The following is a 14506-nucleotide window of genomic DNA, read 5'->3' as shown; positions in this document are numbered from 1 at the left end:
TCTATTTCATTTCTCTTAAATGATGATTGCAAACCACAGCTTGAAATGTACTGGCCTAGAGTATTAAGAGCGTCAGTCTGGAGAACTCTGTTCACATTACTCTGTTCCTCTCACAGATGCCTTCCTCGGTGTTTACCTAATTTCCACTGTGGTAGCAAGCACTCAAATCCTTTTCCTTCTCAGGTTCCTGTGTAACTACTACATGACTTCTAACACCTAGTTGCTCCAGTGGGAGAGAAATGCTTGGATTAAGAAGCAGATAAAAAGTATGGAGCAGATGTGGACACAGGCCATCCACACATCCCTGCACTCACCGCCATGACACCCTGAGAGCAGCGTCACTGCAAACACCCGCAGCTCATGGCCTTAGCGCCGTGGAAGCAGCTGAGCCAGCACAGATGGGAGTTGGAGGATAAATATCCCAGCCTCCTTGCCCTTGCCAAGTCCACCAGCAGGACTGATTAGCAGCCACCACCAGCAGCGGCTGGAAAATACACCCTGCACTGGCTACCTTCCCACACCTTTTCACTTCCCTGCTCAGGTTTCCTGGAGTCACCTCCCACACTAATGACTTGCATTAAACCTTTGTCTCAGGGTTTGCTTTTGGGTAAATGCACACCAGTGTAACACAGTGTTGTTTGGAGCCAGGGCTGCAAAGATGAGAAAGGCCTGTCCTATAAAAGCTCGGAACCTGACAGGAAAACCAATGATTTTTTTTTTTTTTTAATGTAAAAACACAAAACTTCACTGTTTTGGGAGGAAAGGATGAAGCGACAAACTGACTTAAGGATCAGCGAAGCCCCTATAGATGACTTGTTCTACCCCAAACACCTCAAGGACAGAGAGCTCCCCCTCAGGAATCAGCAGGTGATCAGTGTTACAATGGGTGTGGTCCATGTTCACTTCTCTGTAGGCTAGTGCCCTGGTTCCTCATACTAACTGTGATGTTTCCATCTTACATACAGGTTAAGAAGAAAGGAATTTTTATTTCCTCCAAAGAAACAATTCTAGTCTTCAGCTAAAAATAACCCATGTAGTATGGAAAATATAAAGGGAGAAAAACTATTAAGTTCTTGATGATGTGTTAACAAAATTATTTGCAAGTCAGCTTTGACCTTTTTCTGTTCCTATGAGGTCTTTGGGGGTGGAAGCAAGTACTCAACCCAAATCTTTATTACAAGTTCTGATGATCTGCTGATATTTTCATTCAAAAATTACTTTTTAGGGACTTCCCTGGTGGCACAGTGGTTAAGAATCCGCCTGCCAAAGCAGGGGACACGGGTTCAAGCCCTGGTCTGGGAGGATCCCACATGCTGCAGAGCAACTAAGCCCATGCACCACAACTACTGAGCCTGAGCTCTAGAGCCCGCAAGCCACAACTACAGAGCCCATGTGCCATAACTACTGAAGCCCAGGTGCCTAGAGCCCATGCTCCGCAACAAGAGAAGCCACAGCGATGAGAAGCCCCGAGCACCGCAATGAAGAGTAGCCCCCGCTCGCCGCAACTAGAGAAAGCCTGTGCACAGCAACGAAGACCCAACGTAACCAAAAATAAATAAATAAATGTCATGCTTTAAAAAAAATTATTTTTTAAATGTAAAGTCTACTATGTGTTCAGCTCTGTGGCCAACACTGTATATCAGGACTTTTTTCAGAATCAAACAAGAAGCCTGTGGCTAATTTTCCTCTGCCTCCCCCGTTTTGGTAAATATTTCAGCAAAGGCACAACAGCAGCAGAATTCTTTCTCTCAGGAAAGGAGTCACGAGAGCTACAGGTAAAGGGTGTCCTTGTACCGAAAACAGCTTCTCCAACGTGCCAGGTACACCTGGACCTGAGACTAGACTACTCACCCTGATCCGGCAGGAAGTGATGGCAGAGCTGAAGGGACATTAGCCTGGGGTTTTTCTTTCTCATTTTGCTTGAAGAAGGATTTGGCTTCTTTAGATGTAGCATCCACTTCCTTAGTCACCCTGTACCAAGGAAGGAGACACCAACTTTACAAGAGGAATAAAAAGAAAGAAACAAAATCTAAGGAAAGGGCATAAATAACAACAAGGAAAAACCCACTGGGCTTTCTGTAAATTCTGGCTGCTGAGCTTTACGATTAAAGTGTACTGTAACAGTTCTAGATAAAGACATTTTCCCCTTATTAATTTAACAAATGAAACAACAGCATATGTAAGTCTGATGTCTCTCAAGTCCCCTCCGTTACTTCTGTCAGCATGACAGTCACCACTGAATCACAGTCCACGTGGGTCACCGATGGGAAGGCTGAAAAGGGCTCTTCCACTGCACCTCACACACAGATGAGCGCTCACACTTAAGTAAAAGTTGGAATGGGGAGATGGAGTATTTGGGAGAAAAACACTGGCATTATTTCAAGGAGAAAAGCAACAGTATAAACAATTGGGAATACTCTAAAGAAGGCTCCTGCTCTATACCTAACTGCCCAAACATGAAACAAAATTCCTTAAAACCGGCCAAATAGGCAGTGATTTAAGGGTGGAAGAAAGCAACACGATTGAGAATCCTGTCCAGTTTCAAAACTGGAAAAAATGCCCTCAATAAAACTAAGTCCTCACCAGGGAAGTCCCTGTTTTTCTTTAATTAACAATAATCTTTTGATGTTCCTACTACCTGGTTTGCAAAAACTCCTATATATCCTGGCTCCTCCCTGACCTCTTCAGAGCAGTCCCTCAGAGTCATCTGAGAGGTTGTCTTCCAGGCTTAAGTCCTCATCAAGCCCGTCAAATAAAACGTAGTTCTCCAAAAAAAAAAAAAAAAAAAAAAAACTGAGTCCTAAAGCAACAAATAAAAGTATTAATGGTGCCTGAAATTTCAGATAAAGAAGGGAAATGCCCAATACCGGCCTGAGTTTGCCAAGTCAATAAAAACATTTGAGGAATTTTGTTTAAATGCCAATCTGTCTGTCGGAGGGTCCAAGATTATGGTCACTGTGTTATCACGAGTGTTCAAATAGGTCATTCAGCATAATGACAGATGAATCCTATAAATTCCAGATTTGCAGGAATAGAAGTCTCTATCTTTTCTCTTCTTCCTTCTACGCTTCTTAGGACCAAAACCAAAATTTCTCTTTAAGAACCATCTCACTCCTGCACTCAGTACTGTGTCACCCACACAAGTGGCACAAAATAAGAGGTTGAGAGTTCTACATTAAGAATCTTCACTGGCAAAGACTACCTTAATCCTGAAGGATGACTTCAAACAAACAAACGAACACTCTGTTACTCCCCTACTCAAGTTCTTATGATGGCTCACTATTACTCAGAGGATCAAATACAAACTGCTGAACCCCCCAAATCAAGGTCCCCCCCAAATCTGGTCCCACTCTGTATTGGGCTTAATTTGTGTGTCCCTCTATTCTCCTAAGTAAACCTCTCAGTACTAAGGGTCAAGAGTCAAAAACAAGAGGAAGAATTTATATGATAGATCAGACCACCATTCAGCGAATATTCACACCTTCCCTGTGGACCAAGAAGACACTCCCCTACCCTACCGATGCTGAGCTTGGATACATGACTTGCTTCAACAGTCAATGAGATGTTAGCTGATTTGACAGGAAAAGAAGCTTTAAATGTATTTGTGCTGTTTCACTTGCCCCTTGAGTTCCTCCCTTTAGCCATAAGAACAGTATGCCTCAGGGAGCTGCTGGTCTAAGATGGCTGAAAAACACATGCTGCAGATCTGAACCCAACAAGCAGCTTGGAGACCAGCCTAGATTAGCTGAACCCCAGATATCCAGAAACACATGTTCAACAAATAAATTCTTATTGGTGTACACCACTGTGTTTTGGGATGGTCTGCAGCATTCCTGTAGTAGCCGCTAACACATTTACATTTCATGAGTGAGAACACTGATATCTAAGGGGTTAAGTTACTTTTTCTCATCTAGAGATTAAGCAGCAATGCTACAGAGAGCCCTTCAGTAAATTCTATTTCCCAAAGATGGTTGCCACAAATTTCCCAACCTCCATGCTCTTCCAGAACCTGACACTACCCCAATGAAAGGGAGAGTATATGTCACCCCCCTTGAAACTGGGTGGGCCTTTGCGGCTGCCTCGACTCACAAGATTCAGTGGAAGGGGCACTACATGACTTATAAGGCTCACTGAGAAAAGGTGATAGAGCTTCCAGGTGGCTCTCTCTCAAGAATGTACCTCTGAAACCCCAAGTTACCACACAAGAAGTCTGGCTGCCCCGAAGCCACCATGCTGGAGAGAATACATGGGAATACCACTGAGAGAGAGATACCTAAGGAGCCCGTTCCAGACGGTGTTTCTTCCTGGCCCAGGCACCAGACATGGGAGTAAATAAACTTTCAAGATGGCCCCAGACCCAGCCACTCACTACAACTGCATGAGAGGGTCTGTACAAGAACCATCTAGCTGAGTCCAGCCACCCCAGAACTAGGAGAAATTACAATAAAACAACTGTTTTAAGCTGCTATAGAGACAACCAACATAAACCTACATCCAAACCTGAGGCTTAATGCAGAGTCCCAGAGTACTGGCCTAGAAAGTTGCTTTAAATCTCCTTGCCCTGGGTGGAATCTGGAGCAGAACTGAGATGGCTTGTGAAGAACAAGTGGAAACTTCCACTTGGAAATGGTGGTTTGAACTCTACTCCCTACCAAAACCCTGCCAAAGAGTGGTAAACAAATTTACAAAGGCAGAACTACACAAGGATAAGAACAGGTATAATAGGAGAAAGATGTCAATCAAAATTTTTGAAGGTAGAAAGCAAACACACAAGTAAAAGTTGACTTAGGTCTTTGTTTGCTCTAATCTCTCAAACTGGTAGCCATGTGAAATGGCCAACAAGCAAGCAGTATCCTAGAAAGGCTCAGTAAATGGAGATACCAGGAAACTTTGAAGGTTGGGGAGAGGAGTGGGGCTAAAACTAGTTGAAAGTTTGTATCAGGAGCGTCTAGGTCCCAGTTCCCCTTCTCTACCTTATACCACAGGCTACTGACCCCTACCCAACCCAGAACCCCATTATTCGTTGGAGAAATGAAAATCACATAAGTTCCAGACTCAGATGGCAGGGCCGAAGTCTCATTCTCAAAACGGACAACTTAAATGAAGATGTATCTATTCACTCTTCCTTTGCCACAGCAATCTCAAGGGCTATGTGTTTCCTACGTGTTTCATACGGCTGAGTTGTAAGATGTAGGGCTACCCAACCTGTGTTGGACTGTGTACCAGTAAGAAATAAATATGTGTTATGCTACGGACTTTCTGGGTTTATTTGTTACCCCAGCATAGCCTAGCAGAGCCTTACTATTACATCAATTTAACTAATAGGAATTTCAGAATAAGAAAATATGGGAAGTTATGAACAGAAAGAAAAATTTCCTAGAAGTTTCCACAAAATGAGTGTTCCACAGGATATGTGACCCAGCAATTTATTTTATTTATTTATTTTTAAAAATATTTTGGCCGTACCACGCAGCTTGCGGGATCTCAGTTCCCCGACCAGGGATCGAATGCAGGCCACAGCAGTGACAGTGCTGAATCCTAACCACTAGGCCACCGAGGAACTCCCATGAGCCAGCAATTTAAAAAGATCTACAGGGCTTCCCTGGTGGCGCAGTGGTTGAGAGTTCGCTTGTCAATGCAGGGGACAAGGGTTCGTGCCCCGGTCTGGGAGGATCCCACATGCCGCGGAGCGGCTGGGCCCGTGAGCCATGGCCACTGAACCTGCGCGTCCGGAGCCTGTGCTCCGCTAACGGAAGAAGCCACGACAGTGAGAGGCCCACATACCGAAAAAAAAAAGGCACATCATTATGAAACTTTAGAATGCTGGTGATGAGAGAAGATAAAGATCAAGTAGCCCAAGTCATAGGGAAAGTAAAAGAAGACTTTCTGCAAAGTATGTTTTGTTTACTTGTTTTACCACAGTACCAACACAACTTTTCTACCAGCAACCTAAGACAATTCAGTGGACATTTTCTGAAAAGCGACCTAGATGCAGGCACTGTGTTGAACATGAGACATATAAAAAGATATGACATTGTCTCTGCCCTGACTGGCTCACAGTCCATCAGGACAGCCAACCATGAAAACAAATCATAACAAAACATGATATATAGTAAGTGGCATAAAGGAAGCATGGAAAAAAGTATAAGTTGTGGGAATATCTCTATTAATTTCTTACTGCCAAAGTCTTATTCATGGACTTCCCTGGTGGCGCAGCGGTTAAGAATTCTCCTGCCAATACAGGGGACACGGGTTCAAGCCCTGGTCCGAGAAGATCCCACATGCCGTGGAGCAACTAAGCCCGTCTGCCACAACTACAGAGCCTGCGCTCTAGAGCCTACGAGCCCCAACTACTGAAGCCCGTGCCCCTAGAGCCCTGCTCTGCAACAAGAGAAGCCACCGCAGTGAGAAGCCTGCGTGCCACAACGAAGAGTAGCCCCTGCTCGCTGCGACCAGAGGAAGCCCATGTGCAGCAACGAAGACCCAATGCAGCCAAAAATAAAATAAATTAATTAATTAATTATTTTTTAAAAAGTCTTATTCATATTCACTAGGAAACAAGTTCTTTAAACTGGAATATTTCTCTCAGGGACTTTGATAAATGACACAAAGTAAAAATAAGCAGATTACTGTATATTGAAAATACGCCTAGAAGAGCTCCACTTTTAACAAGCAATAAGAACAGATTCGCAGGAATTCCCTGGCGGTCCAGTGGTTAGGACTCGGTGCTTTCACTGCCGGGGCCTGGGTTCAATCCCTGTTCAGGCAACTAAGATCCTGCAAGTCAGGCGTTGACCTAGATGCAGACGGGGCGGTGGGGGGTGGGGGGATTTGCTATCAAAATATCTTCAAGTAGGAGAACAGTTAAATTATAGACCACTCCTAATGTACAAGAGGGAACCCTGACAGGAAAAGGCCCATCATTAGCAACAGTTAATTCAAGTGCTAGCAGAAGGAATTCCATCTTAACTTCATTTTCACTTAATCAGAACTTCCTGAAAAGTCTTTATTTAGGCAGAAACTTTCCATGACTGGCCTCTTCCAAAAGGTGAATCATTTAGGAAATTCTGAGCTAACTGGCTCAGCTGGTTATATGATAGGGAAGGATAAAAAATACTGTATTTCCTCATTCACCAAGGTTAATAAGCTACACATTTTTCAAGTGGGAGAAAACCGAAACAGAAAGGTAAAAATCTTAAATTTAACAATTAAAACATAATTAGAAAAAACCCCAAAAGACTAACTGTGCTAACACTACCTTATACTTATACTTACAAATTCCTCCCAGACATCAGTAGCTCTTTCTCACATTTCTTAACTTGATACAAAGACAAAAAGGAAAAGCAGAATAATGACATCAAGAGATTAAAAGATATGCTCAAAATCCATTTACCAACTTTGCATCTTATTGTCAAAATTCAGGCCCTCCAAGTTCCTACATGAGGGCTCCTTATAATACTTAAATTTAAGTATAAATAATTGAACTTCTTAAAAAAATCCTGCCAACATGACAATTATTAACAGAATTTTTGGTTTTTTTTTAGGAAGAAGGCGTTACATAGAACTTTCACTTCTCATGTTATACATCTCTGCACGTATGTGTTTAAAGTAATAAGCATATATTACTTTTGAGTATAAAACATGTGCGTGAGTGTGTATATTTATGGAAAAAAAGTTCTTTATTCAACTGCTGTTTTTTTGATAGACATGGTGCTGCCCTCTTCTGACAAATGATAGAAACAGCAGGTTCTCTGAATACTCATCCAGTATTTAAATCATCCATTTGCTTTAAAAAAAAATGAAAGAGAAAAAAATTTAAAAAGGAAAAATAGAAAATTTGTGTCAGTCAACTATATCTATAAATATTAATAAATCCACAAAATTTAATTTGATCAGGAAATTTAATGATTTATCATAACAACAGTTATTCACCAGCTTTTCTTATTACTCTCTATGTAAAGTCAATGGTAAAGTTATAATAAATCTTTCTTAGATACTCTATATGACACATGGGAAATAATGCGAGCCAAGAAAAATTTCCAAAAATTTAAAACCTATATTCCCAACGGTATATTAAACACTTTCTGTATTATTTTTGTAGGACTTCAGTTCACTATCAGTGTTCTACTAACCTCTGTTGGATAGCTCAATACTTCCCAGTATGATTTCTGGCAGCAAAACACATTCTTTTTTTAAAGAGATTTCCCTTTTATTTTCTGTTTTTGTTTGTTTGTTTGTTTGTTTCTTGCAGTACACGGGGCTCTCACTGTTGTGGCCTCTCCTGTTGCGGAGCACAGGGTCCGGACGCGCAGGCTCAGCGGCCATGGCTCACAGGCCCAGCTGCTCCGCAGCATGTGGGATCTTCCCGGACCAGGGCACGAACCCGAGTCCCCTGCATCGGCAGGCGGACTCTCAATCACTGCGCCACCAGGGAAGCCCCCTTTTATTTTTTAAAATTAATTAATTAATTTATTTATTTATTTATGGCTGCGTTGGGTCTTCCTTGCTGTGCGCGGGCTTCTCATTGCGGTGGCTTCTCTTGTTGCGGAGCACGGGCTCTAGGCACGTGGGCTTCAGTAGCTGTGGCTCGAAGGCTCTAGAGCTCAGGTGCAGTAGTTGTAGCTTACAGGCTTAGATGCTCCGCAGCATGTGGGATCTTCCCAGACCAGGGCTCGAACCCACGTCCCCTGCATTGGCAGGCGGATTCTTAACCACTGCGCCACCAGGGAAGCCCAGCAAAATACATTCTTAATTCACATCATCAAGATTTATTTAATGGATCCCTAAAATGATTATATGGGAAAAGGGTGTCTTCGCAATGGAGAATTCTGACTCATATTGCCTAAGTAGTCTAACTTATTGCCACCAATAATCAGTGTTAATGATGTGATGTACTGACGAGGACAAAACATCATCAATGTAGTATTTTTGTCCAAAGTGATTAATATGAAGTTAACCATGAGGAAACAATGCAACAACCCAAACTGAGAGACACTCTACAACACAGAGGGACTCTTAAGACTAAATGACTAAATGCAGAGTCACCTCTACCCACCACCGGTCCCTCCCATCAGGACACTTACACAAGCCTCTTAGATAGCCTCATCCACCAGAGGGCAGACAGCAGAAGCAAGCAGAACTACAATCCTGCAGCCTGTGGAACAAAAACCACATTCACAGAAAGACAGACAAGATGAAAAGGCAGAGGGCTATGTACCAGATGAAGAAACAAGACAAAACCCCAGAAAAACAACTAAATGAAATGGAGATCGGCAATCTTCCAGAAAAAGAATTCAGAATACTGATAGTGAAGATGATCCAGGACCTTGGAAAAAGAATGTAGGCAAAGTTCGAGAAGATGCAAGAAATGTTTAACAAAGACCTAGAAGAATTAAAGAACAAACAGAGATGAGCAATAAAATAACTGAAATGAAAACTATACTAGAAGGAATCAATAGCAGAATAACTGAGGCAGAAGAACGGATAAATGACTTGGAAGACAGAATGGTGGAATTCACTGCTGCAGAACAAAGAAAAAAGAATGAAAAGAAATAAGACAGCCTAAGAGACCTCTGGGACAACATTAAACGCAACAACATTCACACTATAGGGGTCCCAGAAGGAGAAGAGAGAAAGGACCCGAGAAAATATTTGAAGAGATTATAGTCAAAAACTTCCCTAACATGGGAAAGGAAATAGCCACCCAAGTCCAGGAAGCGCATCGAGTCCCATACAGGATAAATCCAAGGAGAAAAATGCCAAGACACATAATAATCAAATTGGCAAAAATTAAAGACAAAGAAAAATTATTGAAAGCAGCAAGGGAAAAACAACAAATAACATATAAGGGAACTCCCAGAAGGTTAACAGCTGATTTCTCAGCAGAAACTCTACAAGCCAGAAGGGAGTGGCATGATATACTTAAAGTGATGAAAGGGAAAAACCTACAACCAAGATTACTCTACCCAGTAAGGATCTCATTCAGATTCGATGGAGAAATCAAAAGCTTTAGAGACAAGCAAAAGCTAAGAGAATTCAGCACCACCAAACCAGCTCTACAACAAATGTTAAAGGAACTTCTCTAAGTGGGAAACACAAGAGAAGAAAAGGACCTACAAAAACAAACCCAAAACAATTAAGAAAATGGTCATAGGAACATACATATCGATAATTACCTTAAACGTGAATAGATTAAATGCTCCAACCAAAAGACACAGGCTTACTGAATGGATACAAAAACAAGACCCATCTATATGCTGTCTACAAGAGACCCACTTCAGACCTAGGGGCACATGCAGACTGAAAGTGACGGGATGGAAAAAGATATTCCATGCAAACGGAAATCAAAAGAAAGCTGGAGTAGCAATACTCGTATTAGATAAAATAGACTTTAAAATAAAGAATGTTACAAGACACAAGGAAGGACACTACATAATGATCAAGGGATCAATCCAAGAAGAAGATATAACAATTATAAATATATATGCACCCAACATAGGAGCACCTCAATACATAAGGCAACTGCTAACAGCTGTAAAAGAGGAAATTGACAGTAACACAATAATAGTGGGGGACTTTAACACCTCACTTACACCAATGGACAGATCATCCAAAATGAAAATAAATAAGGAAACAGAAGCTTTAAATGACACAACAGACCAGATAGATTTAATTGATATTTATAGGACATTCCATCCAAAAACAGCAGATTACATTTTCTTCTCATGTGCGTACGGAACATTCTCCAGGACAGATCACATCTTGGGTCACAAATCAAGCCTCAGTAAATTTAAGAAAATTGAAATCATATCAAGCATCTTTTCTGACCACAATGCTATGAGATTAGAAATGAATTACAGGGAAAAAAACGTAAAAAACACAAACACATGGAGGCTAAACAATACGTTACTAAATAAACAAGAGATCACTGAAGAAATCAAAGAGGAAATAAAGTACCTAGAGACAAATGACAATGAAAACACAACGATCCAAACCCTATGGGATACAGCAAAAGCAGTTCTAAGAGGGAAGTTTATAGCTATACAAGCCTACCTCAAGAAACAAGAAAAATCTCAAATAAACAATCTAACCTTACACCTAAAGGAACTAGAGAAAGAAGAACAAACAAAACCCAAAGTTAGCAGAAGGGAAGAAATCATAAAGATCAGAGCAGAAATAAATGAAATAGAAACAAAGAAAACAATAGCAAAGATCAATAAAACTAAAAGCTGGTTCTTCGAGAAGATAAACAAAATTGATAAACCCTTAGCCAGACTCATCAAGAAAAAGAGGGAGAGGGCTCAAATCAATAAAATTAGAAATGAAAAGGGAGAAGTTACAACAGACACTGCAGAAATACAAAGCATCCTAAGACACTACTACAAGTAATTCTAGGCCACTAAAATGGACAACTGGAAAAAATGGCCAAATTCTTAGAAAGGTATAACCTTCCAAGACTGAACCAGGAAGAAATAGAAAATATGAACAGACCAATCACAAGCACTGAAATTGAAACTGTGATTAAAAATCTTCCAACAAACAAAAGTCCAGGACCAGATGGCTTCACAGGTGAATTCTATCGAACATTTAGAGAAGAGTTAACACCCATCCTTCTCAAACTCTTCCAAAAAATTGCAGAGGAGGGAACACTCCCAAACTCATTCTATGAGGCCACCATCACCCTGATACCAAAACCAGACAAAGATACTACAAAAACAGAAAATTACAGAGCAATATCACTGATGAATATGGATGCAAAAATCCTCAACAAAATACTAGCAAAACAGAATCCAACAACACATTAAAAGGATCATACATCATGATCAAGTGAGATTTATCCCAGGGATGCAAGGATTCTTCAATATACGCAAATCAATCAATGTGATACACCATATTATCAAATTGATGAATAAAACCATATGGTCATCTCAATAGATGCAGAAAAAGCTTTTGACAAAATTCAACACCCATTTATGATAAACACTCTCCAGAAAGTGGGCATAGAGGGAACCTACCTCAACATAATAAAGGCCATAAAAAAACATTTAAAAAAAAAGACTAAATGCAGGGACTTCCCTGGTGGCACAGTAGTTAAGAATCTGCCTGCCAACGCAGGGGACATGGGTTTGAGCGCTGGTCTGGGAAGATCCCACATGCCACGGAGCAACTAAGCCCGTGTGTCACAACTACTGAGCCTGCTCTCTAGAGCTCGCATGCCACAACTGCTGAGCCTGCGTGCCACAACTACTGAGGCCTGCACACCTAGAGCCCGTGGTCCACAACAGGAGAGGCCACTGCAATGAGAAGCCCGCGCACCTCAATGAAGAGTAGCCCCCACTCGCTACAACCAGAGAAAGCCCACGCACAGCCAATGAAGACCCAACGCAGCCAAAAATTAAAATTTAAATTTAAAAATTTATTTTAAAAAAAAGAACATTTTAGAATAACTAGGGAAAGATTTGCGTAGAACTGTAGCTACCAAAAATGTGGCCTGCAAAACTACCTGTTATTGGTCTAAGACAAGATAGGTACAAAAATTTTGAATAAGTATTTAGAAACTTGCTTAGCAATTTGACAATGTCACAATATTCAAGATATGAATGATGGACTCATTGCATCACACAGAACATAGACCAATTCAGGTACCGTCAAACTTGCAAGGTGGTCACATGTGATATTAGTCTTGTGCAGTAAGACCACATTACAGTGTGTATGAAAGTTTAGGGTTATTTTATCAATTAAAACCCCAAAATGTGATAAAATTTAAGCATTTCTTTTTATAAATTTTTACCATCATTTTAATTTTTGACCAAGTGTGACTTTTAAAATTTATAGTTTAATAACTAAATTAAGAAAGTAAATTTGGTATTATTTTTTAATCCTCATTTACTGATGGCAAAACAACCCACACTGTATGCTTCTGCAAAAAAACCCCACGTTTCCTGAATGTATCAGTAGTAGTAAACCACATGATGATAATGGAAGTGACGCCGAAGAAATGAAGGACAACCAAGGTCAAACCGCTTTTACTCTATGAGCCCTCATACACTGGGCTTGGGTTTTGATCACTCAGCGCTAAAACCAGTGAGTTCTCTGCAGAGATGTTTTGGCTAATAAAGCAACAAATCCACCAAAACTTCTGCAGCATTTACATATAAAACATGAAGAAGTAAGTTCAAAATCAAAAGAATTATTTGAAAGAAAGAGTACTGAACTAAAAAGTCAATAAAAACAGATACAAAATTCCCTACGTTAGCACTGTGACCTTCTGAGAAAGGAGTACTTTTGGTTGCTAACTAAGAAAAACATATACCACTCCCAGGACATTAGTAAAAGACTATATCAAAGGTGTCTGCTTGGAAATCTTGACAAAGAAGGTAGTTCAAGTACAACTTTCCAATGACACCATGGCTTAAAGTATTCAGGATCTGGCTTATGATGCAGAAACTATTAACAAAGTCAGCAAAGTGTTTCTTCAATGCAATTTGAAGAATGACAGATTATTGCTAATATGAAAATTATTTTAGTATATGTGATTTAATCACGAGGGCGATATAAAGATTCTTTTTTATCAGTTTTTTGCTGACAAACATTAACTGACACTGATCTGTGTAATAAAAGTAGGATCACATGTCAACAGATGAGATTTGAAGTTTAAGTGTCTGGAAGAATATGTTCCAATGGCACAGCTGCAAGACAGGGAAACAGTTTACATTAAGGAGTCTGTGCTAGAACATAAATTAATACACTGCTTCCTTCATTGAGAAAACTCTTACTACATAAAAAACCCCCCACTGTTCTTAGTACAGTAGTAAAAACTGTGCACTATGTAAAGCTAATGCATTAAATTTAAATGACTATTTTTGATAAACTGAAAGTTGATCATAAATATGCATATGTTATAATGCATGCTGAAGTACAATGGTTATGAAGAAGAAAGTGCCTTGAGAATGATGAACTACAGAATAAACTTAGTACTTCTAAAAGAAAAACAATAACCATATGGTCCCCAATTTTAAAGATCTCAATTGAACAAGTAAGAAATGCTTATTTGCCTGCTTTGTTTGGTATTTTTTTGTCCATGCTGAGCAGCTTGTGGGATCTTAATTCCCCAACCAGGAATTGAACCCAGGCCCAGCAGTGAAACTGTGGAGTCCTAACCACTGGACTGCCAGGGAATTCCCAGTTTGGTTTTTAAAAATCTTAGTACTTTCACACAAGGAAGTAATTCAACATATTTTTCAGAAACAAATAAACTCTAAGAGTAAAAATGCAAGTTAAAAGCCTGAAGAACAGTTCCTATAGGTTAACATGTTTCACAGAATATTCTGAATTATATTTTCCATAAAAAAAAAACCACACATAGGAAATTCATGCATCCAGAATTCCTTTTTCCCACTGAAATATAACTTAATTTTTTTTTTTTTTTTGCGGTACGCGGGCCTCTTACTGCTGTGGCCTCTCCCGTTGCAGAGCACAGGCTCCGGATGCACAGGCTCCAGATGCA

General features: G+C 40.4%; 1 protein-coding gene across 1 annotated transcript in view; it reads right to left on the bottom strand.

The window, feature by feature from the left end:
- Positions 1–14506, bottom strand: part of CFDP1 (craniofacial development protein 1) — a 136000-nt gene that overhangs the window by 106767 nt on the left and 14727 nt on the right. The window contains exon 5 of the mRNA XM_029237941.1: positions 1852–1971. Coding sequence (XP_029093774.1) covers positions 1852–1971 — 120 coding nt within the window. The remainder of the gene's footprint in view (positions 1–1851; positions 1972–14506) is intronic.

The sequence above is a fragment of the Monodon monoceros genome, unplaced genomic scaffold (genome assembly GCF_005190385.1).
Source record: "Monodon monoceros isolate NGI ecotype Baffin Bay Population unplaced genomic scaffold, NGI_Narwhal_1 Super_Scaffold_10, whole genome shotgun sequence".
In the NCBI taxonomy this organism is placed as follows: domain Eukaryota; kingdom Metazoa; phylum Chordata; class Mammalia; order Artiodactyla; family Monodontidae; genus Monodon; species Monodon monoceros.
This window is presented reverse-complemented; position numbering and strand designations above follow the sequence as displayed.